Below are 22,799 nucleotides of genomic sequence, written 5' to 3'. Positions count from 1 at the left end.
AGGTGGGCGCTACCACCCACCCCCCTCCCAACATTCCCAGAAAGATAGCAAAAAGAACCCGAACAGCCCCCCAGCACCCAATAACTTAAACTTTAACTATAACTTTGGCTTTAACTTCAAAAGTTTCAAACAGGCAAACACAAACACAAGAACACCCCCAATTTGAAGTAAAAGAGCATGCCGAACGACATCGCTAACACGAAGGGCAATCTGCGAACAAATGCAAACATCCTTTAATGCACTCTAACTTGAGACCATGGGTCCTCAGTTCGGCACCAGTCCATGCCCCTTAGTGAAGTCCATCGCTTCCTCCGGGTCGTCAAAATAATGTTGCTGTTCCCGGTATGTGACCCAAAGCCGCGCCGGGAAAAGTAACCCGAACTTGACCTTCTTTTTAAACAGGATCTCTTTAATTTGTCTGTATGCTGCCCTCCTTCTGGCCACCTCCTGGCTCAGATCCTGGTAGATGCGCAGGACACTCTTGTTCCATGAGCAGCTCTTTGTGCTCTTGACCCATTGTAGAACCCGCTCCTTGTCCACGAACCTATGGCACCTGACCACCATCGCCCGGGCCGGGCCCCCCCCCCTCCCCCCCCCCCCCCTCCCCTCCCCCCCCCCCCCCCTCCCCCCGCGGCTGCCTCACCTGCACTCTATGTGCCCTGGCAGCTCCAATGGATGCGGGGAAAAAATCATCCCCCACCAGCTTCTGCAGCATGTCTGCCACATATGCCGTGGCATCCACTCCCTCAGCCCCCTCCGGGAGCCCAATGATTCTCAGATTCTGCCGGTGAGACCTGTTTTCCAGGTCCTCCAGCTCTGTCCATCAGCCTTGATTGTTGCTCCTTCAACTTACTAATTTCCACGTCCGCTACCGTTTGGAAATCCGCCTGCTCTTCCACTGTCCTCTCCAGTGCCTGGACTTTCTTATCCTGAGCGTCCAGCCTCTGGTCCAGTCGCTCCACCGCTTTCTGGAGCAGTTCCAAATTATCCCGCTTCAGTGCTGCAAAGCTCTCTTTCATGACCTTCAGCATGTTGTCCAGTGCTGTCTGGACCATCCGTTCCGTGGTCCGTTCATCGGCCATCTTTCCTCCCACTTGAGCTTCCACACCACCTTTATTCAGCCCCTTCTTTGCCTGTTTTCGCTCCCTTCTGCTCCTTAAGTCCATACAACTCTGTATGGATTCAGATCTAGAGTGCTATTGTTTTTCACTCCAGCGCTCAAAAGTTCAAAAAAGACGGGGGAAAAGGTCTTAAAGTCTGACCGGAGCGAGAGCCACCAAATGCGCGACTTACTCCCTCATAGCCGCCGCTGGAAGTCTTGTGTGGGGAAGGTTTACTCGTGTATCCGGAGGAGTAGGTAAAGAAGTCACAATTTTAAGAGATACGGGAGCTAGTCAATCTTTAATGGTAAGAGATAAGGAGTTATGTAGTTTGGGAAGAACGTTGCCAGAAAAGGTGGTAATATGTGGAATTCAGGGTGAGAGGAGTAGTGTTCCATTACATAAGGTAAGGTTGGAAAGTCCAGTGAAGAGTGGTGAAGTGGTAGTAGGAGTAATAGAGAAACTATCTTGTCCAGGAATACAGTTTATCTTGGGTAATGATATAGCTGGATCGCAGATGGGAGTGATGCCTACTGTGGTTGATAAGCCAGTGGAGAATCAGACAACTGAGTGTTGAAGGAGGTATATCCTGGGATTTTTCAGGATTGTGTCGTAACAAGGCCACAAAGTCACAGGTTAAGACAAGTGGAGAAATCAAAGAGTGAAGATGAAGTTGAAGTGCAATTATCAGAAACCATTTTTGATCAGATGGTTGAAAAAAAACAAGAACAGGTGGAGGATGAGGTGGATATTTTTAGTTCAGGAACATTGGCGGAGTTACAACAGAAAGATATAGAAATAAAACGGATGCATCAGAAAGCATACACGGAAGAGGAATCTGAATGTACACCAGAGAGTTATTACCGTAAAAGTAATGTCTTGATGAGAAAATGGAGACCTTTACATATGCAGGCGGATGAAAAGTGGGCAGAAGTTCATCAAGTAGTATTGCCGGTAGGGTAGAGAAAGGAGTGCGAGTTGCATATGAGGTACCAGTGGGAGGTCATTTGGGAATAAGGAAAACTCAAGCTAAAATACAAAACATTTTTTTTGGCCTGGACTACATAAAGATGGAGTTAAATTTTGTCAATCATGTCACACATGTCAAGTGATAGGGAAACCTCAAGCAGTGATAAACCAGCGCCCTTAATACCCATTCCAGCATTTGCGGAACCTTTTACAAGGGTCTTAATTGATTGCGTACGACCGATTCCAAAACAGAAAGTGGGAATCAATAAATGTTGACAATAATGGATGTGCCTACTAGGTTATGAGGGGCCATTCCAGTACGTAATATTACAGCTAAAAAGATTGTGGAGGAGTTACTTAAATTCTTTACTAGATATGGACTACCCACAGAAATACAATCGGATCAAGGATCAAATTTTATGTCAAGGTTACTCAAAGAAGTTATAGATAGCTTAGGAATAAAACAATTTAAATCAACTGCGTACCATCCAGAATCGCAGGGAATGTTAGAAAGGTGGCATCAGACATTAAAGACAATGTTGAGGGCTTATTGTCATGATTACCCAGAGGATTGGGATAAAGGAATTCCATTTGTACTGTTTGCAATTAGGGATGCACCTAATGAGTCAACCAAATTCAGTCCTTTTGAACTAATTTTTGGTCATGAGGTAAGAAGACCACCTAAATTGATTAAAGAAAAATTGGTGAGTGAGAAACCAGAAATTATATTGTTGAATTACGTGTCAAATTTCAGGGAACGATTAAATAGAGCAGGTGAATTGGCTAGACAACTTTTAAAAGTTGCACAAAATGTGATGAAACTGGTAGCAGACAAGACATCCAAAGTTCGTTGTTTTGCCTGTGGAAATAAAGTTTTAGTCTCGTTACCAGTGGTAGGTGAACCTTTAAAAGCTAGGTTTGTAGACCTTATCAGATTGAAAGGAAATGTAGATGTAGGAAATGGTGTTCCAATCAAACAACATCCATACAGACTTAACCCGTTAAAATTGGCACAGGTTAACAAAGAGATTGAGAGTATGCTTAAAAATGGCATAATTGAAGTGGATTGCAGCCAATGGAGCTCACCCATAGTGATGGTACCTAAACCAGACGGTACCCAACGGTTGTGTGTGGACTATAGAAAGGTTAATGCAGTTACAAGAAAGGACTCTTATCCTATCCCACGTTTGGAGGATTGCATTGAGAAAGTGGGACCATCAGCTTTTATTTCCAAACTGGATTTACTTTAAGGTTACTGGCAGGTACCTTTATCCAAAAGGGCAAAGGAGATTTCAGCTTTTGTGACTCCAGATGGTAAATACCAATTCAAAGTTATGCCATTTGGCATGAAAAACACACCAGCCACGTTTCAACGGTTAACTAACAAAGTTGTTTCAGGATTACCCAATTGTGTAGTACACATCGACGATCTGGTAATTTTCAGCCAAACATGGACAGAACATTTGAAACATCTGATGGAGTTATTCGATCGACTTCAGGAGGCGGGTTTCGAGATAAATCTAGTCAAAAGTGAATTTGGAAAGGCCCAAATCACTTTCCTTGGCCAGACAATCGGACAAGGTTGAATGGCCCCACGGGATGTGAAAACAAAAGTTATTGGGGAGCTTCCGATACCCTCGACACGACGGGAAATAATGCGATTTCTTGGTATGAGTTGATTTTAACGGAAATTTGTACCGAATTTTAGCAGTGTGGTCACTCCACTGATGGACTTGCTCAAGAAGCGTAACAAATTCCAGTGGACAGCGGACTTTCAACAGGCATTTGACGGCCTGAAAGCTGTGATAGCCAATGCTCCTGTGTTCGAGAATTACAAGGGAACCTGCGATCAGATTGAACTAAAGTATCTGACTTTAAAGAGAAGTGCCGAGGCGTAGAGAAATGGACAGATCGTGCAGAGACCTTCTTGTTCAAAGAGACTGTCAATCAGGAAGGATTTCAATTGCAGGAAGAAGAACAAAAATGGACTCTATTATTGTACCTGTTTGTGTGTGTTGTTTTTTTTAAACAAAAAAGTATATTTACTGTATGCATTTCTTAAAGGATAGTGAAAAGGTTAAAAATGAAACCATCTTGAAGTTGATGGTTTATTTCTTTTCTTGGGGGAGGTGTCATGTGAGAGTACCGTTAAGAAATGGGTGTTTATAAATGGGTGCGTATATAAATATCTGTAGTGAGAGTACCTTTAAGAAATGGGTGTTTACTACTGCAGTGACGTCAGAGAATGGGTGGAGCTAGGCTGTCTGTCAGCTTTTACTTTCATTTTAGACTGTTTGCTGCAGGGTGTTTTAGTTTCGTTTTCAGCGTTGGAGCTGAAACCAGACAGAGCAGGTGCACTGTTGATGTCTCTGCCATCAAAAGACTATCTTTGATCATTTGATGAATTCAGAATTATAAATGTTCTCAGTAGTGAATGTAAACCTAATGTGCTTCTATTAAAAGGTGTTTCTTTTGTTGCTGGGTGTTGTTTGGGGAGTTATTAAGGATTATTTAGTGTTGTATTCTCTGGGGGTTGTATTTGAATTGATTGTTGCTAAGATGTTCACTGTATGTTTTAAAAAGGTTAACTTGAGTTCACAGAATAAACATTGTTTTGCTTTAAAAAAAAACTTTTCCATTTCTGCTGTACCACTCCTGTAGAGTGGACCGTGTGCTCCCCATACCACAATCTATTAAAAGTTGTGGGTCAGGTGAACTCCATGATACACTTTGGGGTTCTCTAAACCCGGCCCATATTAAGTGACAGTCATTAAGTATATGTAACTGGGCTGCTGATTTATTCAGGCTTAGGTGATGACTCATTGTTAAAGTGAATGTTCCTGATCAGTTACACTAGCAAAACTTCTCCATGCTCTGAGAAGAGAACAGATGAGAGATCACTAGTATGCAAACACAATTATCCATTGATTATTGTATTTTCATTACATGTCGTAAGTACTTGTGGATGGAGTTCCTGATGTTAAATATAATAAAAATTGTACAATATATGATCTGCATAGTACATACCTTATGTTCTATGCTGACATCAGTAGGACCAATGGTTTCCAAAATCTCCCTTCACATTTGCTCATGTGTAATGTTAATACATTGCCACAGCCCTTGTGGCGGTGGGCCAGCATTTGTTTAGTTTCTTGCCCTTTTTTATTAAAACATTGGCTTTTGAACATAAGAGCAATGTGAATTAATAAGAACCTCATGTGGCACCTGATGTGGCATTACTGTGTCTGCGTGAACAAATGTTTTCTTCGTTCAAAGCTTTAAAAAGTTAACATTAAAAATGAATTGTGTATATGCCCCTCATGAACAAATATATTAAGGCTGGTTTATACTATTGCCTTATTAATTCATAAAGTCTGCATTATACCTTCTCCTAGCCTTGGAAGTGGAAGACCCTTGTTTGACCAGGATAACGGTGTAATGTCACAATTTCTGAGTCCAGAACATGTTCTTATGCTGTTCTTATGTTTCAGAGCAATACTGCTAATAGGAGCTCCATATCACAATCAATAAACAGTTTTTACAAATACTTTGACCTATTTTCACCATGGTATAAACACTACAGTTGGATATAGAATAATAAATCTTTATGATTTATAGGATTTAATTGATATTAAATTGTTTGAGTAGTGTGAACAAGTATGATTAGAAGGATGTCCTGATTGGCCATTCTTCATTTATTACCATTAATGGATAAAGAAAACATGAAAGGAAAATGATGCACCATTATCATGATTTTCATCTTTTCTACAAATTAATTATTCACAGAGCAATATGTACCTCCAGTGAGTATGGATTTTCCCACAAGTTATATTGGGTAAAATTGGAAGCCACCCTGGAATTACATAATTTGGTACTGGGGATAATCCAGTATACTCATTATACTCTTAATACTGCAGGCTCTTGGAACTGTGTCTCAGGCTAAGTTTCTAGAACCCCAACAAGATGCATTTGTGATGTGAGATTGTGTCTAGTATGAGGTCATTCATTCTGTACTTGTAAATACATTTGGGTCAGGTCTCCCAGTATGTGATACAGGTAATGAACTATGTGTTCATATACAGTATAGAGTAGTAAATTAAGGCGGTACAATAGATATTGGAAACAGCTATCTAATAGATTTGGGTGAACTGGAAATGTGTTTATAACCATTCAAGTCCGGTAAGTCTATAGATATGAGGTGAAACTATATGTATTAAAGGATTAATTAACTTGTAGAAAGTATTAGGCTAGTTTGGAATATATAAAGGACAGATTGCGATGAACAAGTTTAATATATTTTTATGGAAAACAGGACATGAATAAAGAGAACTTGGTGGGTGTGTATTTAGATTTTTGTGAGACTCATCATGGAAATGAAGACAACATTTGTTAAAGAACATGTTGGTAAATGGAATGAAAGTTAGCTAGGAGACACCTTGAAGTATAAGCAAAATGGTCCGGTGGGTACAGCAATAGTGGCTTACCCAAGGATCTGTACTATTTTCCATTTATATAAATTACCCCAAGCCTTCCCCACCCTTACGTTTCCCGCCTTCCCTCAGGGTGCCATCAATAAGCCATTGTACTGGGGAGCCCGGCCTGCACAGGCACCTCCGGCCACAGCAGCAGACCCTGGGCACCGGACCCCGGATGGGAACATAACCTGGTACGGGCTCAAGTATCCTCCCCGATCCACACACACTCACCCTCTGGTTGGAGGGATATCCCCAGTGCTGAAGCCCAGCTCTTGGGTGTTTGATTGTTGGCTGCTGCCTCTGTGGAAGTGATGCCTCCCGGGTTCAGAAAGGGTGCCCAGGCATCACAGTTTGATTGGGACACTCGGCAATAATACTCGCCAGAGGCATGGCACGTCTACCCACTGGAATCCACTTGAGAGCTGCAAAGTGTTTGTTTAACAACATTGCCAATTCTTTAGTAGTAAGAGCCTTCAGTTGTGCAGCCAGAGGGAGTTACAGTGACCTTTCCCATATTACCATGGATAGGGCTGTGCCCTGGGGGTGTTCAGTGGGACGGACAGGAGTCGCCTCTGGTATGGGTATACACAATTCTGGGGTGGCCTGTTGGACCCGTGGGCACTGAGCTCCTCACTCCCCAGCCCAGGGTGACCCCTCCCCCCCCTCTCCCCCACCGATGGTGGTGGTGACCCTTCCCACCGATAGTGCCTTAACAGGCCAACTACCCAACCCCCCCAGGAGTGCGGCAGCAGCTGGGCTGCACGCCTGGGGCGAAATTCTCCGCGGACCGACATGACGCCCATTTCCGGCAGGAAAAAGCGGTGCGCATGACTCCGGCGTCCGGGCCTTCTTTTAAGCTGCCAATCTCCGTTCCCGGAAGGGCCAGCAGCGGACTGACGCGATAGGCGTCAGTTTCACCAGCTGCGGAAGTGGCGAGTCCCGGCGTTTGTGTGGTGGGGAGAGAGAGAGACCCAGTGGGGTGGGGGAAGAAGAGCGACCCGGCATTGGGGGGGGGGGAAGAAGAAGAGCGACCCGGCATTGGGGGGGGGGGGGGGGAGAAGGGAGAGACCCGGCGTTTGGGAGGGGGGGAGAGGAGAAAGACCCGGCGTTTGTTGGGGGGGGGGGTTGCGGAGTTGAGAGGGGGAGAGGGAGGGAGGGAGGGAGGGGGAGAGCCGGAGAGAGGGGAGGGAGGGAGAGAGGGAGGGAGGGAGACAGGGGAGGGAGGGAGAGAGGGGAGGGAGGGAGAGATTGGAGGGAGGGAGAGAGGGGAGGAAAGGAGGGAGGGAGAGAGGGAGAGAGGGAGAGAGGGAGGGAGGGAGAGAGGGGAGGGAGGGAGGGAGGGATGGATTGCGGCGTGGAGAGGAGAGGAGAGGGGGGTTACGGCATTGAGTTGAGGGGGGGGGAGGGGGTTGCGGCGTTGAGTTGAGAGGAGAGGAGAGGGGGGGTACCTGCGTTGCTCTTTTGTTCTCTCTTCCAAAATTACCATACATTTTCCCACATTATACTCCATTTATCAAACTTTTTGTCCACTTATTTAACCTATCAATATCTCTTTGCAAACTGTTTGTATCCCTCTCGGAACTTGCCTTTCCACCCATTTTAGTGGTGTCTGAAAATTTGGCTGCACTACATTCGCTTACTTTCTCCAAGTCATTAATATATATTGTAAAAAAGTTGAGGTCCCAGCTCTGATCCCTGTGGAAACCCATTGATTACAGATTGCCAACCTGAAAAATAACCCAACTCGCTGTTTCCTGCCCATTAGCCAATTCTCTTTCCATGTCAATATGGGCTATTATCTTTTATTTAATCTTTTGTGAGGTACCTTGTCGAACACCTTCTGGAAGTCCGAACAACACTGGCTCCCTTCTATCCACACTAGTTGAGACTTCCACAAAACTCCCAGGTCCAGGACTGTATTGAAATCACCCCCCATAATCAGCCAATGTGTGTCCAGGTCCGGAATCTTCCCCAACACCCTCTTCATAAAGCCCACGCCGTCCCAATTTGGAGCATCGTCCCAATTCGAGGCATAAATGATCATCAGGACCACCAGCATGCCCTCCAACTTCCCATTGACCATCACATACCTAAACCCCCCCCCCCCCCAGAGATTGGCTACAATGTTCCCCACCTCAAACGCCACCCTCTTACTAACACCACTCCCCATCATCGGCCCCCATCGAAACCCACCCCAAAATACACACCCCATACATTTACAATGAACACAAAGCTCCTCTCCAAAGTTTAATACCCTCAAACTCCTCCCAGTCCATGGTCCCTCAAAGTCCATCGCCGACTCTGGTGAGTCAAAATAAAACTCCTGCTTCTGATGTGACATCTACAAGCGGGCAGGGTACAAATCCCCGAACTTCACCCCATGGTAGATCCGCAACTCACTCCCTTCCCACGTGCATTTCCTGGTCTACCTCACCCATTTCAGAATTTTCTCCTTGTCCAAAAAACGATGCAGCCTCACCACCATCGCCCTTAACGGCTTCCTCACCTGCGGTCCCCTCCTCAGCGCCCTGTGTGCCCGATCCATCTAGAGGGCCCCCTCCCACATCAACTTCACCAGCATACTCACCACATACTTGGCGGCCTCCGTTCCCTCGATAAGCCCAGGCATCCTGACGATCCTCAGATTCTATCTCCTGGAGCAGTTCTCTAGATGCTCCAATTGCTCCCCAGCGAAGCCATCCGCTCCTCATGCTCCCCCACTACCTCCTTCACATTCTGGATCGCCAGGTCCTGACCCTCCTGCCTCTGCTCCACTCTCTCAATCGCAGCTCTGAGTGGCACCTCCACCGTAGCCAAATTCTCCAAAGCCTCTTTCCTCTGCTGTTGGAATTTGTCATTCAAACTACTGGGCAGGCAGTGCTGCCCCTTGCCCTCTGCCATCTTCACCTGTGGCACACCTGGAAAACTTTTGCTCCAGCTGCTCTTTCTCGTGGCACTTCTTGTCCTTTAATCCATTAACTGACACACCAGAGGAGTATTACCTTTTGTCCTCAGAAAACCTTGAGTGGGAGCCACTTAATCAATCACTCACTACACGACTGCCACCGGAAGCCAATGTTGTTTGCTTTTACTCATTTTGGTTCCCCGAAGCTTACTAAAATCACTTACTTTTGCTTCCTATATACTTTTTCTTCCAACTTAATACACTCCCTAACTTCCTTGGTGATGCACGATCAATAACTCCCGAAGCGAGGTTGTAGGACTTTATTGAAGGCTTTATTGAACTCGATGTTTCCCCCAGCAGTGCAGGTACAGAATGCAGCAGCTAGGGAAACACAGACTCTTATACTCTGCCTTACTGGGCAGAACCAGCAGGCAGGCTTCACCAATGATCTTACTGTATCAGGTACCTCCAACACCAATGATCTAACAGCATCGTGTACCTCCAACCTAGGTACCGTAATACCCCTAATACCGACTACCACATTCACCCACTGTTAAAAAAGAGTCCGATGGGGGTGGTGGTCTCGCGTTATATAGTGGTGGAGGTTATGGCGGTACCCGTCGGTGGTACAGTGTTTTGCCTTTTTACATGTCACACAAATTATTTACAGTTATTTATTTACAGGTACATTCATAATGAAGCTATTAGTCGATCGGGGGCCCTGGCCGCCCTCTGTGATTGTCGCAGTTTCGGCGGTGATGCAGGCGCCGGCTCGGGGCATCCATGACTCCGAGAGCGTGGCTTCTTCAGCTTCATCACCCCTGGATGGGACCACTGGAAGGACCGATCCCCCTGGGAAGGGGGCAGTCGTGGGGTGCGCCAGTGGGAGGATGGGTGGGGTTGGTGAGGGGGGTGTGGGTGGGGATCCAGCGGGCGCCAGGTCCCGGAGGGAGACCGTATCCTGCCAGCCGTTGGGGTACGCCACATAGACGTACTGAGGGTTAGCATGAAGGAGGTGTACTCTCTTGACCAGCGGGTCCGACCTCTGCGCCCGCACGTGTTTGCGGAGCAGAATGGGTCCAGGAGCTGCCAGCTAGGTTTGGAGCGAGATCCGGAGGAGGACTTCCTAGGAAGACAAGGAGACGTTCATGGGGTGTTTCGTTGGTCGTGGTACACAGTAGTGATAGAATGGAGTGGAGTGCATCGGGGAGAACCTCTTGCCAGTGGGAGACTGGGAGATTCCTGGACCGTACGACCAGTAGGACGGTCTTCCAGACCGTTCCGTTCTCCCTCTCCACCTTCCCGTTTCCCCGGGGGTTATAACTGGTCATCTTGCTTGAGGCAATGCCCTTGCTGAGCAGGAATTGACGCAGTTCGTCGCTCATGAAGGAGGACCCCCTATCACTGTAGACCTAGGCAGGGAAACCGAACAGGGTAAAGATGCTGTGGAGGGCTTTAATGACAGTGGCAGCGGTCATGTCGGGACAGGGAATGGTGAGCGGGAACCAGGAGTACTCGTCAATCACGTTCAGGAAGTACGTGTTGCGGTTGGTGGAGGAAAGGGGCCCTTTGAAGTCCATGCTGAGGCGTTCAAAGGGGCGGGACGCCTTCACCAGGTGCGCTTTCTCTGGCCGGTAGAAGTGCGGCTTGCACTCCGTGCAGTTTTGGCAGTTCCTGGTGACGGTCCTGACCTCCTCGATGGAGTAGGGCAGGTTGCGGGTTTTGATAAAATGGAAGAAACGAGTGACCCCCGGGTGGCAGAGATCATCGTGGAGGGTCCGGAATCGGTCCACTTGTGCGTTGGCACATATGCCGCGGGATAGGGCACCAGGAGGCTCGTTTAGCTTCCCGGGACGATACAAGATCTCGTAGTTGTAGGTGGAGAGCTCGATTCTCCACCATAAGATCTTATCGTTCTTTATCTTGCCCTGCTGTGCATTATTGAACATGAAAGCTACCGACCGTTGGTCAGTGAGGAGCGTGAATCTCCTGCCGGCCAGGTAATGGCTCCAATGCCGCACAGCTTCTACTATGGCTTGAGCCCCCTTTTCAATGGAGGAATGGCGGATTTCGGAGGCATGCCGGGTGCGTGAGAAGAAGGCCACTTTGCTTCGTCGAGTGTGGCCGCCAGAGCTACGTTAGATGCATCGCTCTCAACTTGGAAGGGAAGGGATTCATTGATTGTCTGCCTTTATGTGACTGAAGGCCTGGTGGGCCTCTGCCGACAGGGGGAAAACCGTGGATTGGATTAGTGGGTGGGCCTTGTCCGCATAATTGGGGACCCACTGAGCGTAATATGAAAAAACCCCAGGCAACGTTTCAGGGCCTTGGAGCAGTGTGGGAGGGGGAACTCCATGAGGGGGCACATACGTTCGGGGTCGGGGCCTATGACTCCATCATGCACTACGTAGCCGAGGAGGGCTAGACGATCGGTGCTGAATACGCATTTCTCCTTGTTATAGGTCAGGTTAAGGAGACTGGCGGAATGGAGAAATTTGCGGAGGTTGGTGTCATGGTCCTGCTGTTTGTGGCCGCAGATGATACGTTGTCAAGGTACAGAAACGTGGCCCGCAAACCATACCGGTCAACCATTCGGTCCATCTCCCGTTGGAAGACCGAGACCCCATTTGTGACACCGAAGGGAACCTTTAGGAAGTGGTAGAGCCACCCTTCTGCTTCGAATGCAATGTACTTGTGGTTGTCCAGGCGAATGGGGAGCTGGTGGTAGGCAGATTTGAGGTCCACCGTGGAAAAGACCTTGTATTGTGCAATCTGATTGACCAAATCAGATATGCGGGGGAGAGGGTACGCGTCGATCTGCGTATACCTGGAGATGGTCTGACTATAATCTTAGACCATCCTGTGCTTCTCCCCGGTGTTTACAACCACAACTTGAGCTCTCCAGGGGCTGTTGCTAGCCTCGATAATACCTTCCTTCAGTAACTCCTGGACTTCCAACCTAATGAAGGTCCGGTCCTGGGGGCACTGTACTGTCTGCTCCTGGTGGCGACGGGTTTGCAATCAGGGGTGAGGTTTTCGAAAAGGGAAGGAGGGTCGACCTTGAGGGTCGCGAGACTGCAGACAGTGAGGGGGGGGGGGGGGGGGGGGGGGGGGGGGGGTACAAGGCCGCCGAATTTAAAGGTTAAGCTCTGGAGGTTACATTGGAAGTCCAATCCCAGGAGTGTGGCAGCGCAGAGGTGAGGGAGGACATAGAGTCGGAAATTCTTAAACTCTCTTCCCTGGACTGTGAGGTTAGCTATGCAGTACCCCTTGATCTCTACAGAGTGAGACCTGGAGGCCAGGGAGATTCTCTGGTTAACTGGGTGTATAGGGAGGGAGCAGCGCCTTACTGTGCTGGGGTGTATAAAGCTCTCTGTGCTCCCAGAGTCGATCAGGCAGGATGTCTTGTGTCCGTTGATGAGTACAGTCATCGTAGCGGTCGAAAGTGTTCGGGGCCGAGACTGGTCCAGAGTCACCGAGGCGAATTGTGGCAGAAGCTGATGGGATTCCTTGGGCGGTGTGCGGTCATCTGAATCGGGGTCTTGAGACTCAGCCAAGATGGCGCCGCCCACGGGTCGTACATGGCCGGGGATGGGCAAGATGGCGGCGTCCATGAATCGCACGTGGTCTCTGGGGAACAAGTTGGCGGCGCCCGGGGTCCGCACATGGCTCGCGGGATCGAAGATGGCGGCGCCCACAGGCCGCACGTGGCCTGTGATGAGAGTAATGGCGGCGGCCCCGGTTTGCCACCAGAGACAGCGGTGACCGCCCGGTCCTGGCATACCGCCACGAAATGCCCCTTTTTTCCACAGCCCTTGCAAGTTGCTGAGCGGGCCGGGCAGCGTTGCCGGGGTGCTTGGCTTGCCCGCAAAAATAACATTGGGGCCCCCTGAGGTTGCCTTGGCAGCTGCCCTGCACAAGCTTGTGGGGGGGGAGGGGGTTTGGGGGATGCGACGGAATTGGCTGCGGGTGGGGTCCACGCTGCCCATGGGGCTACCACGCGGTCGGGGATGTACGCTCGGGCGTTGCGGGAGGCTACGTCTAAGGAGCTTGCGAGGACCCGTGACTCCTTGAGACTCAGCTTAGAGCTGTCCAACTTCGCACAGAACTAACCCTAATGCACTCTATGAATTTGTTGTTGTAGCTATCATTTCCAGCTTTAGTAACCCATTCAGATGAAAATGAGGAAATTACATTAGGTTTGTGCAAGATGTTGGTTAGGTTTCAGTTGAAATGCTTGTGTGTAGTTCAGGGTACCACAAAATGTAGGTCAATGTTTTTGGTACTACAAGTTTTTAAAAATTTGTTCATGGGTCGTGGGCATCGCAGGCTGTACCAGCATTTATTGCCCATCCCTAATTGCCCTTGAGGGACAGTTAAGAGTCAACCACATTGCCGTAGGTCTGGAGTCACATATAGGCCAGACCAGGTAAGGATGTCAGATTTCCTTCCCTAAAGGACATTAGTGAACCAGATCTGTTTTTACAACAATCAACAATGTTTGCATGGTCATCACTAGACTTTTAATTCCAGATTGTTATTGAATTCAAATTTCACCATCCTGCAGTAGTGGGATTTGAACCTGGGACCCAGAGTACTCTAGGACTCTGGATTACTAGTCCAGTGACTATAGCAATCTGCCACAGCCTCCCCCAAAGTGCATTTATGGTGTCAAATGCCATTTTGCTGAGGGCATTAGCGAGCATGCCAGGAGGGTCTGGCAGTTGTAGATAGGCACAGGAGGCAGATCATGATGCCAATCAGTGTGCAATGCTGATTTGGCTCCAGTTCTGCCATTTTGGGTCTCAGCATTGAAGTTAATGCTATCTCTTAAGACACACAAAGCTGTTCAGCAGCAAGAAGAACTCACCCCTTCATTCCCAGCAGTACTTAAAGGGAGCATCAACTACTTTCAGCCTAGTTGTTGATTGAATTTCTTTTTTAAAATTCCTTTATCAGAGTTACAAAGCCAGAGCTCAGAGTGTGGACAGGGACAAATCCTTAATCCAGCTCCTTCCCTGCCCCAAAAAACAATTCACATTGAATCCAATTCACGGTCCCCACAAGTTAGACATACCAGATCCAGGTACTTGATCTCACGCTCATCTTAGCCAAAAGGCCGAGAAGCGATGCCGATTGAATTTCTAATGGCTCTTGCTATAATTATAGAAGTGTTTGGTGAGTTGTTTAAAGTTGCAACGTCTACAGCAAGTGTGTGGCACGTATGGAATGACTTTGTCCTGATATCAGGTACTCTGCACAAAGCACTTGCTCCCAGACATGGGCGTAGTTGTTTTCACCTTCCTTGGCTTGCAGCATGACAGGGAGAATGAGCAGAAATGAGACAGAGCAGGACCAGCCGCTGGAAGAGGGACAATGAGGAATAAGAGTGAAGGGCTCTCACCAGCAGACTACAGTTGTCCAATGTGTTCAGCGAGCAATTCTCCACCTTGAAGTTCAGTGAGGCACAATATGCAAAATGCCTCTGCTTCACAGAATTCTGCCACTTCCAATGAAGGTGACCATAACTATGAATATTTACACGTTTGCAGCAGTTAATATTTGAAACCTTTTCTATTATACCATCCACTGTTGGAGAAGGGGGGTCCCTAAGCCTGATTTCCAATAGAACTGAGTACATTATATCCCCATTTTCCAGAGAGAAACAGGTGGTATGTGCATGGGACTTTGCAAAGATTGCAGGTTTCCCCATGGTGCAGGGTGCCATTGAGTGCCTGCACGTCATTTTGCAAGTGGCGCATGTCAACTTTGTGATGAAATATAACACGAATACTCCTTCAAAATCAGGTGTGTGGCAATTTATGCAGGTCAATGCTTGTGATCCTGGCAGCTGCCTTGATGCTTCATTCTGAGGCAGTCTGCTCTGCCATCTGAATTTGAGTGCGAGGGGGAGGGCAAATACCGTCTTCCTGAGAGAGGGAACATCAGGTTCATGTTCTATGATACCACAGCAACTCCTTCGAGACAACACCTCAGCCTCTGGTTATTTGTTAGAAGACAGATTGCTGGACTGCTGTGACACCCTAAAAGCCTCTTCAAACACTGGTATCAGCAACTATAATGCATTGTCTGAGCCAATATAGCAGGGAGCTGAGGCTGCATGAAAGCACACACAGCTTGTAAGCCAACAAGTTGACTTTGCATGCCAGAAGTCCAAGTTTCTACTACAGTACTCAGGCATTGGAAGCTTAGACACTGGCCATGAAAAATTGTATCTTGGTTGGATCTGCATAGATTATTGTGAATCTGACCATGGACTCCAGGCTGGAGGAGATGGACTCTAAGCTCCATCTGTAGTTCTGTGCGAAGTTGGACAGCTCTAAGCTCCTTTCTGGCAGGGCTCTAATGCATCAAATGTTTCATTGTTCATACTCATCAGCTTTTTTCTGTAGGCCACAACATCAAGTCCTTATCGGAGTCATCAGCAGCAGAGCTCAATTGTAAGCTTACCCTCTGGCGAGCTGACACCTGTATTATCCTTGTTCCTTGCCCAGGCGGAAGGCCACTCATGCCCGGTATCCCGTATATGCAGATCCCACTTTACTCCTTTAAAGTATGCACAATGTTAGTAAGTGAGTTAGTGGATATGAATGTGAGAGCGAGTGTCAGTGTTTCTTCTTCATCACTGCTTTCTTGCTCTTCACCTCTTTCCCTTCCACCACTGCCTAGCCAGGTGGCTGTTCTTGGATATCTGAAAGGAGAATGATACAAGGGTAGGGTTGTGATGAGGGATGGGGAGAAAACAAGGGATACAAGCTTATTCCATCTACACCTTATAAATCAGAAAAAATTGTTAGATGAGGGGGAATTTGGAAGTAAGAAGGAGGTCGAGATGTCTTCTTATTTTTATGTTGCAGAGTGACCAATATCATTATTGTAAAATAACTTGATTAGGAACACAATATGTACACACATTGCAGGCCTGTAGCCTGATTCCAACTCACATTTACAAGTGCTATCTGACCGTTGACCTGCCCAGATCAGGTGACCCTACAAAGTACTGAGTATACCATATAATATCTAATACTGGAGTACCATAATCACTCTAAAATCATGGCAGGTGTGAACATTTCATCAGCTTCGATGGTTCCAATCCGCCATTGCCTTGTTCCAGGGACTGGTTTAGCACAGGGCTAAAGAGCTGGCTTTTAAAGCAGACCAAGGCAGGCCAGCAGCACGGTTCAATTCCCGTACCAGCCTCCTTGAACAGGCGCCGGAATGTGGCGACTAGGGGCTTTTCACAGTAACTTCATGTAACATCAAGCCTACTTGTGACAATAAGCGATTTTCATTTCATTTTCATTTTTCAATCGTGACTGCTCCAATGCTCCTTCTCCTCCATGGGGGTAAGGGCATGTGACAGCGTGTGTTTGACATATCTATGAATGTGAGGTATGAGTCGAGCTTGCTAATAATAGAGATAGTTGGTCAGTGAGTGCTCAAAGTGTGGCGGACTGAGCAGTGTGACTCTAGTGACCATGACCACTGTGTGATGTCTTTGAACTGCCTGTGACACCTTATCCAGGACCTGGCCAATGTTCCTTCTAATTTCCCTTGGATGTCTGCTGACCACTTCACAATCCTTTTAAGATTTCTACCTGATCGTGGATGAATGCATCTTAAAGGGAACGCAGCTCGTGCAAGACATATTTGTTCCTTGCATGGCACATTCCTGATTTCTAAACGATCTTACACACGCGAAGCCTAGAGAGATCATTGCCCCTGGCTATATTGACTGCAATGGCTATCTGATCCCACTGCTTTTGTAAAGACTGTCCTGGCCCCTGTGGATCAATTATATTTCTTCTGCTCTCCACATCTCACAACACGACGTTCAGTGCAATAAAAAAACTGCATGAAACTACACTAGTTCCCCTCAGTTTTTTCAGGTTTGCAGTGCCTGATCAGCATTACTTAGAGGAACCACTGGAGGTTGTTGAGGAACAGGTAACCTCTTGTTTTTAATGTACCTTCATTTGAAGCCAGGATGAGTCCTCTTCTATCTTCCTGTCTCCATTACAATTCTGCGGATTATTGCTCACCCATGTTTGTCCCCCTTCAGTTCACCTTCACCTCTCCCAGGACTTATCTCTGAGCTAGGGCTGGCTGAATTGACTATTCCTCGGCTGACGAGCTGTTTCAGGTCATCCGGTTGGCAACTGCAACTTGCCGGTTTTGTAAATGCAAAGTCTGAGATCCAATTTCAAATGAGCCTCCGGCCTTCTCCCTGAGGCAGACATAGCAGGCGCAGCACCAATTTTAACTTGGAGGAACAGAGAGATGGAGAGAGAGGAGGGGAGGAATCAGGGAATGATAACAGCAGGGCAGAAGCAGGCAGAGGATAAGCAGATGGAGGAAAGGAAGAAAAGTGGGGAGGGTGGAAGGGGGGTAGGAAAGAAGAGCTAAGTGGAGGAATGGGACTGGGAGAGGATAAGTGGGAATAGAGGGGCAAGACGGAGACGGCAATGATTAAATAAATAAATTGCATGAAACTAAAAAAACAGCAAAGAGGAATAGATAAAGTTAAGAGGAGGGACAGGAGAAATTCCGATAGAGATGAGAGGCTCTTTAGCCATCAGTAGTAATGGTATGGATAGTGGTGAACGATTTTGACCTCAATCAGAAGCTCGGATGGGGTGGATACTGGAAGTTCCATTGGTCTGGGGGCAAAATTGAAAAAGTGATCTGTGAGAAAGTCATTGAGGGGGGAAGAATTTGCCTCAGAGGAAGGGAGGCATGTTGATTGGCTATTTAGGCCTCGGTGGGGTGGCTGGAAAAATGCAGACAATTTTTGTCCCAGGTTGGGGCACAGATGGTCATTTATTTATTTTGTTAATCTGTGCCTTCCAGAAGGATCAGTTTCAGTGAACCTGTAGCCATGTCCTCTTTTCACCTCTCGAATTGTATTCGTGACGTGCTCAGCATTTTAAATATGGTTACTAATTCTGCGTCCATTTCATGGACCTGAGATCGCTTTACAGTGATTCTGTGTGTCTGATGAATGGCTTTGGAGTCGTTAAGATAGTCGAGAGCTATTATACCAAATATAGTGCGACCCCACTATTTAGAATGTGTTTTGTTGTGCTTATAGTACCATCTACTGGTACCATTAGAATCTGGAGCTCACATAACATTTTAATTACATAATATAGTTCACTGTTCAACACGCCAATTACATATTTCACAACTTACCAATAACCGATGGACGGTTGACATTAGTCTGTAAATTTGGAATAACCACTGAGTATGTGGCAGGCCGATAGGGGTAAATGGTTGCTGGAGTTGTCGAAACAATATTTTGACCACTTCCAGGAAAGACGTTTGAAGGAACACCCAGTGCAAAGCGTTTTTTCTTCCCTGGTCGTGGTTGGTATACCCATCCTAAAGAGTCAAATTAATATAGTATATAAAAATGTCAGATGAAATTTGCACCAATTCACATGTCAAACTGTAATGGACTTGCACAAAATATATTATTTGACAGTTTGAGAAAAGAAATATCACTTATTCACTTACTGAGTTGGGTTGATTGAATGTTGGATTGGGGCCCAGATGATTTTGCACCCAAGTACCCAGCAGGGTCATTCTGTCTTTTACCCCTCAGAAAATGGTGGCACTGTTGCCTCACAGCGCCAGAAACGTGGTTTCTGGCGTTGGGTGACTGTGTGGTGTTTGCACGTCCTCCGCATGTCTGTTTGGGTTTTCTTTGGTTGCTCTGGTTTCTTCCCATAGTCCATAGATGTGCAGGTTAGGTGCATTGATCATGCTAAATTGCCTCTTAGTATCCAGGGATGTGCAGGTTAGCTTATGTGGTTACAGGGATAAGAGTGGGGGAGTGGACCTAGGGCAGCATAGGACAGCATGGCAGCATAGTGGTTAGCACAATGGCTTCACAGCACCAGGTTCGATTCCCAGCTTGGGTCACTGTCTGTGCGGAGTCTGAAAGTTCTCCCCGTGTCTGCGTGGGTTTCTTCCAGGTGCTCTGGTTTCCTCCCACAGTCCAAGGTTGTGCAGGTGTAGGTGGATTGGCTGATAAATTGCCCTTAGTATCCAAAAAAGGTAAGGTAAGGTGGGGTTACAGGGATAGGGTGGAAGTGTGGGGATAGGGTGGAGGTGTGGGCTTAGGTAGGGTGCTCTTTCCAAGGGCCGGTGCAGACTCAATGGGCCGAATGGCCTCCTCCTGCACTGTAAATTCTGTGATTCTGTGAGTGCTCTTTCAGATTGTTGGTGCAGACTTAATGGGTCGAATAATAGAGATAGTTCTGCACTGTAGGGATTCTATGAAAATGGATAACATTCAAGAGCATGACGGGGAGCCAGAGACTGCAAGAGCTGTATGTATTGCAAGGTGTTAGAAGTAGTTTCTTCAAGGCTACTTAATAGCTAGCAATAGAAATGGAGTTCCGCATCACTTCATACAAGTAGATCCTACTGTGAATGAGGAATTCTGACTCCTTGTGAAGAATTCCATTTTTTTGCATATTGGTACAGTTTCTTTTTGCATAATGTTTACAGATGTGCAGGTTAATGTAAATGAATCTGTTTCAATCTGGACCTTTCAATGTTCCCTTTCTAGAAAGGGAAGGCGGGTGGAAAACCTGGAGAAAAATCAGGACACATGATTCTCTCTGGAAAGATTGTGTTTCCTGGTTTTCCCCGCCCCTCACCGGAATGTCATGAGGTTCACGAACAAAGGGCGGGAATCTCATTTCAAAAAATGTTAATACATTTAAATATTATTAACGGACTCACTGCCACATGAACCCCCCTCAGTAAATATTTATACTTCGTGGCACAGTATACAACAGGTTTGGCCAAGGGAGAATCAGTCGAGGGAATCCCTCTGGTGCGTACAGGTAAACATAGACCCGGGGTGGGGAGGTTGAGGGGGGGGGGGGGGGGGGGTAAGGCGCTGGCACTAAGTGACGGGAATACCGGCGATACTTCCGCAGTGGTGGGGTGGTGCAGACTGCCGACAGTGATTGTCGAGAGGTGGGGAGGAAAATGCTAACAATGATGGTCGAGGGGTTCGCGGGGAGGCAGATGGTAGAAGCCTTAATACCTCAGTGGTGTGGGCTAGGGGACATTAGGGGCGGGATTCTCCAACCCCCTGATTGGTCGGAGAATTGCCCGGGTCCGGCGTCAATCCTGCCCCCGCTGTGTCCCGAATTCTCCGCCCCCGAGATTCGGCGGGGGCGGGAATCGCACCGCGCTGGTCAGCGGCCCCCGCGGCGATTCTCCGGCCCGCGATGGCCGAAGTCCCGCCGCTGACAGGCCTCTCCTGCCGGCGGGAATCAAAACACCTACCTGACCGCGGGATTGGTGGCGCGGGCGGGCTCCGGGGTCCTGGGGGTGACGCGGGGCTATCAGACCCCGGGGGAGTGGCCTGGCCCGCGATCGGGGCCCACCGATCGGCCGGCGGGCCTGTGCCGTGGGGGCACTCTTTTTCTTCCGCCTTCGCCATGGTCTTCACCATGGCGGAGGTGGAAGAGACCCCTCCCCTGCGCATGCGCCGGTATGACGTCAGCAACCTCTGACGCTCCGGCGCATGCGCGGACTTACGCCGCCGGCGAAGTTCTTTCGGCCCCGGCTGGCATGGTGCCAAAGGCCGTTCACGCCAGCTGGCGGAGTGGGAACCACTCCGGCGCGGGCCTAGCCCCTCAATGTGAGGGCTTGGCCCCTAAAGGTGCGGAGAATTCCGCATCTTTGGGGAGGCCCGATGCCGGAGTGGTTTACGCCACTCCAACACACCGGGACCCCCCGCCCTGTTGAGTAGGGGTGAATCCTTCCCTAGGTTTCAGTGCTCATCAGGCATCCTTTAAAGGTATTGCCGCCATCTCTCTGGAGCGGGTTGACGGCTCTATCAGGTTTCGGCCACCAGAGTAACGGCATAAGCCACGGCCACTCATTTGTTTTCTTTAAACAGGCTTAAGATCTGGAGAGAAAACTGGTCTGTGCAGCTGGAGAGTTACATGCCAGTTTTCAGTTTGAAACTTTGCTAAATTCTGATAAGATTCCACCCAAAATGTTCTAATGTGGCTACACTTAGAATGCTAAATATTGGGCTTGAGATTCAACCTCGACTCCAGGTACAAAGCTTGATGTGGGGCTTAAACCTACAAACCTTTGGAGAAAGTGTATTAACCACGATGCCAGGACTGACCATCATCAGAGGTAACTCAATATCACTTATTTTTTCTCAGCATTTCTGGTGAAGCAAAGTGTCCAAAGTATCCCTCTCAAAGGTTATTTTATTGACAGAATTGTTTTGGGATTTTTTGGGTGGGATTTACTGCCCTTCCCACAGTGTGTTTTGTGGTGGCTCATCATTGGAAGGTCAACAGGTTTCCCATTGTTTGCACCCTCCACTGCCAGGGAACCCTCAGCGGAGTGGGTCATTGTCAACAGGACAGAAAATCCCGTTGGTGGAATAGCCAGAAAATCTCAGTCAACATTTTATTTAAGCTGCAAACATGTAGTTAGATCACACAAAACAACTCAGTGACATTCCTTAATGGTGATAGCAGTGAGAAACTATTGAAATTCTTCACTGCAATGGGAAATTTTAAATTTATTTATCAAGGGCAAGTGGTATGCTTCTAATAATATTTTTACATAGACTTTGGAGGAGCATTGTTCATGAAAAGTACTGCTCCTATATATCACATAGAACATTCAGTGCAGAAGGAGGCCATTCGGCCCATTGAGTCGGCACCGGCCCACTTAAGCCCTTACTTCCACCCTATCCCCGTCAACCAATAACCCCATCTAACCTTTTGGACACTAAGGGCAATTTATCATGGCCAATCCACCTAACCTGCACGTCTTTGGACTGTGGGAGGAAACCAGAGCACCTGGAAGAAACCCACACAGACACGGGGAGAATGTGCAGACTCCGCACAGACAGTGACCCAGCAGCAAATCGAACCTGGGACCCTGGAGCTGTGAAGCCACAATGCTAACCATTATGCTACTGTGCTGCCCGCACAGTATGCCTTCTGTTTTCAGTTTTAATTCTTCCAGCTGAATGTTGACACCAGAAATGGCTGGGTTGGAGTTATGTCAGATGCTAAAATTTGAAAAATGTAAAAACCCAATTCCAACTCACCTACTTCCAGGAACAGCTTTGGGGAGAATAGCTTTTACAGCACTCCTTGTGGGCCAGGAGAAGCAAAGGTGCTTCCCCAGCTCTCACGTCCCTCAATCTCCACTCACCCCCATACAAAGATCCCAGAATCGGGATTCTGACTACCTCCCGGGATCGGACAATCTGCAACCCATCCTGAGGATTGGGAATAAGATCTACCAAAGTAGATCAATGGAAGCCAA

At 47.7% G+C, this 22,799-nt stretch overlaps 1 protein-coding gene across 3 annotated transcripts in view; it reads right to left on the bottom strand.

The window, feature by feature from the left end:
- Nucleotides 1–22,799, bottom strand: part of LOC119965055 (transcription factor SOX-30-like) — a 175,428-nt gene that overhangs the window by 44,413 nt on the left and 108,216 nt on the right. For all 3 annotated transcript variants that reach the window (XM_038795293.1, XM_038795295.1, XM_038795294.1), the window contains exon 4: nt 18,663–18,851. In XM_038795293.1, coding sequence (XP_038651221.1) covers nt 18,663–18,851 — 189 coding nt within the window. The remainder of the gene's footprint in view (nt 1–18,662; nt 18,852–22,799) is intronic.

This window comes from Scyliorhinus canicula, chromosome 4 (assembly GCF_902713615.1).
Source record: "Scyliorhinus canicula chromosome 4, sScyCan1.1, whole genome shotgun sequence".
Classification (NCBI taxonomy): domain Eukaryota; kingdom Metazoa; phylum Chordata; class Chondrichthyes; order Carcharhiniformes; family Scyliorhinidae; genus Scyliorhinus; species Scyliorhinus canicula.
This window is presented reverse-complemented; position numbering and strand designations above follow the sequence as displayed.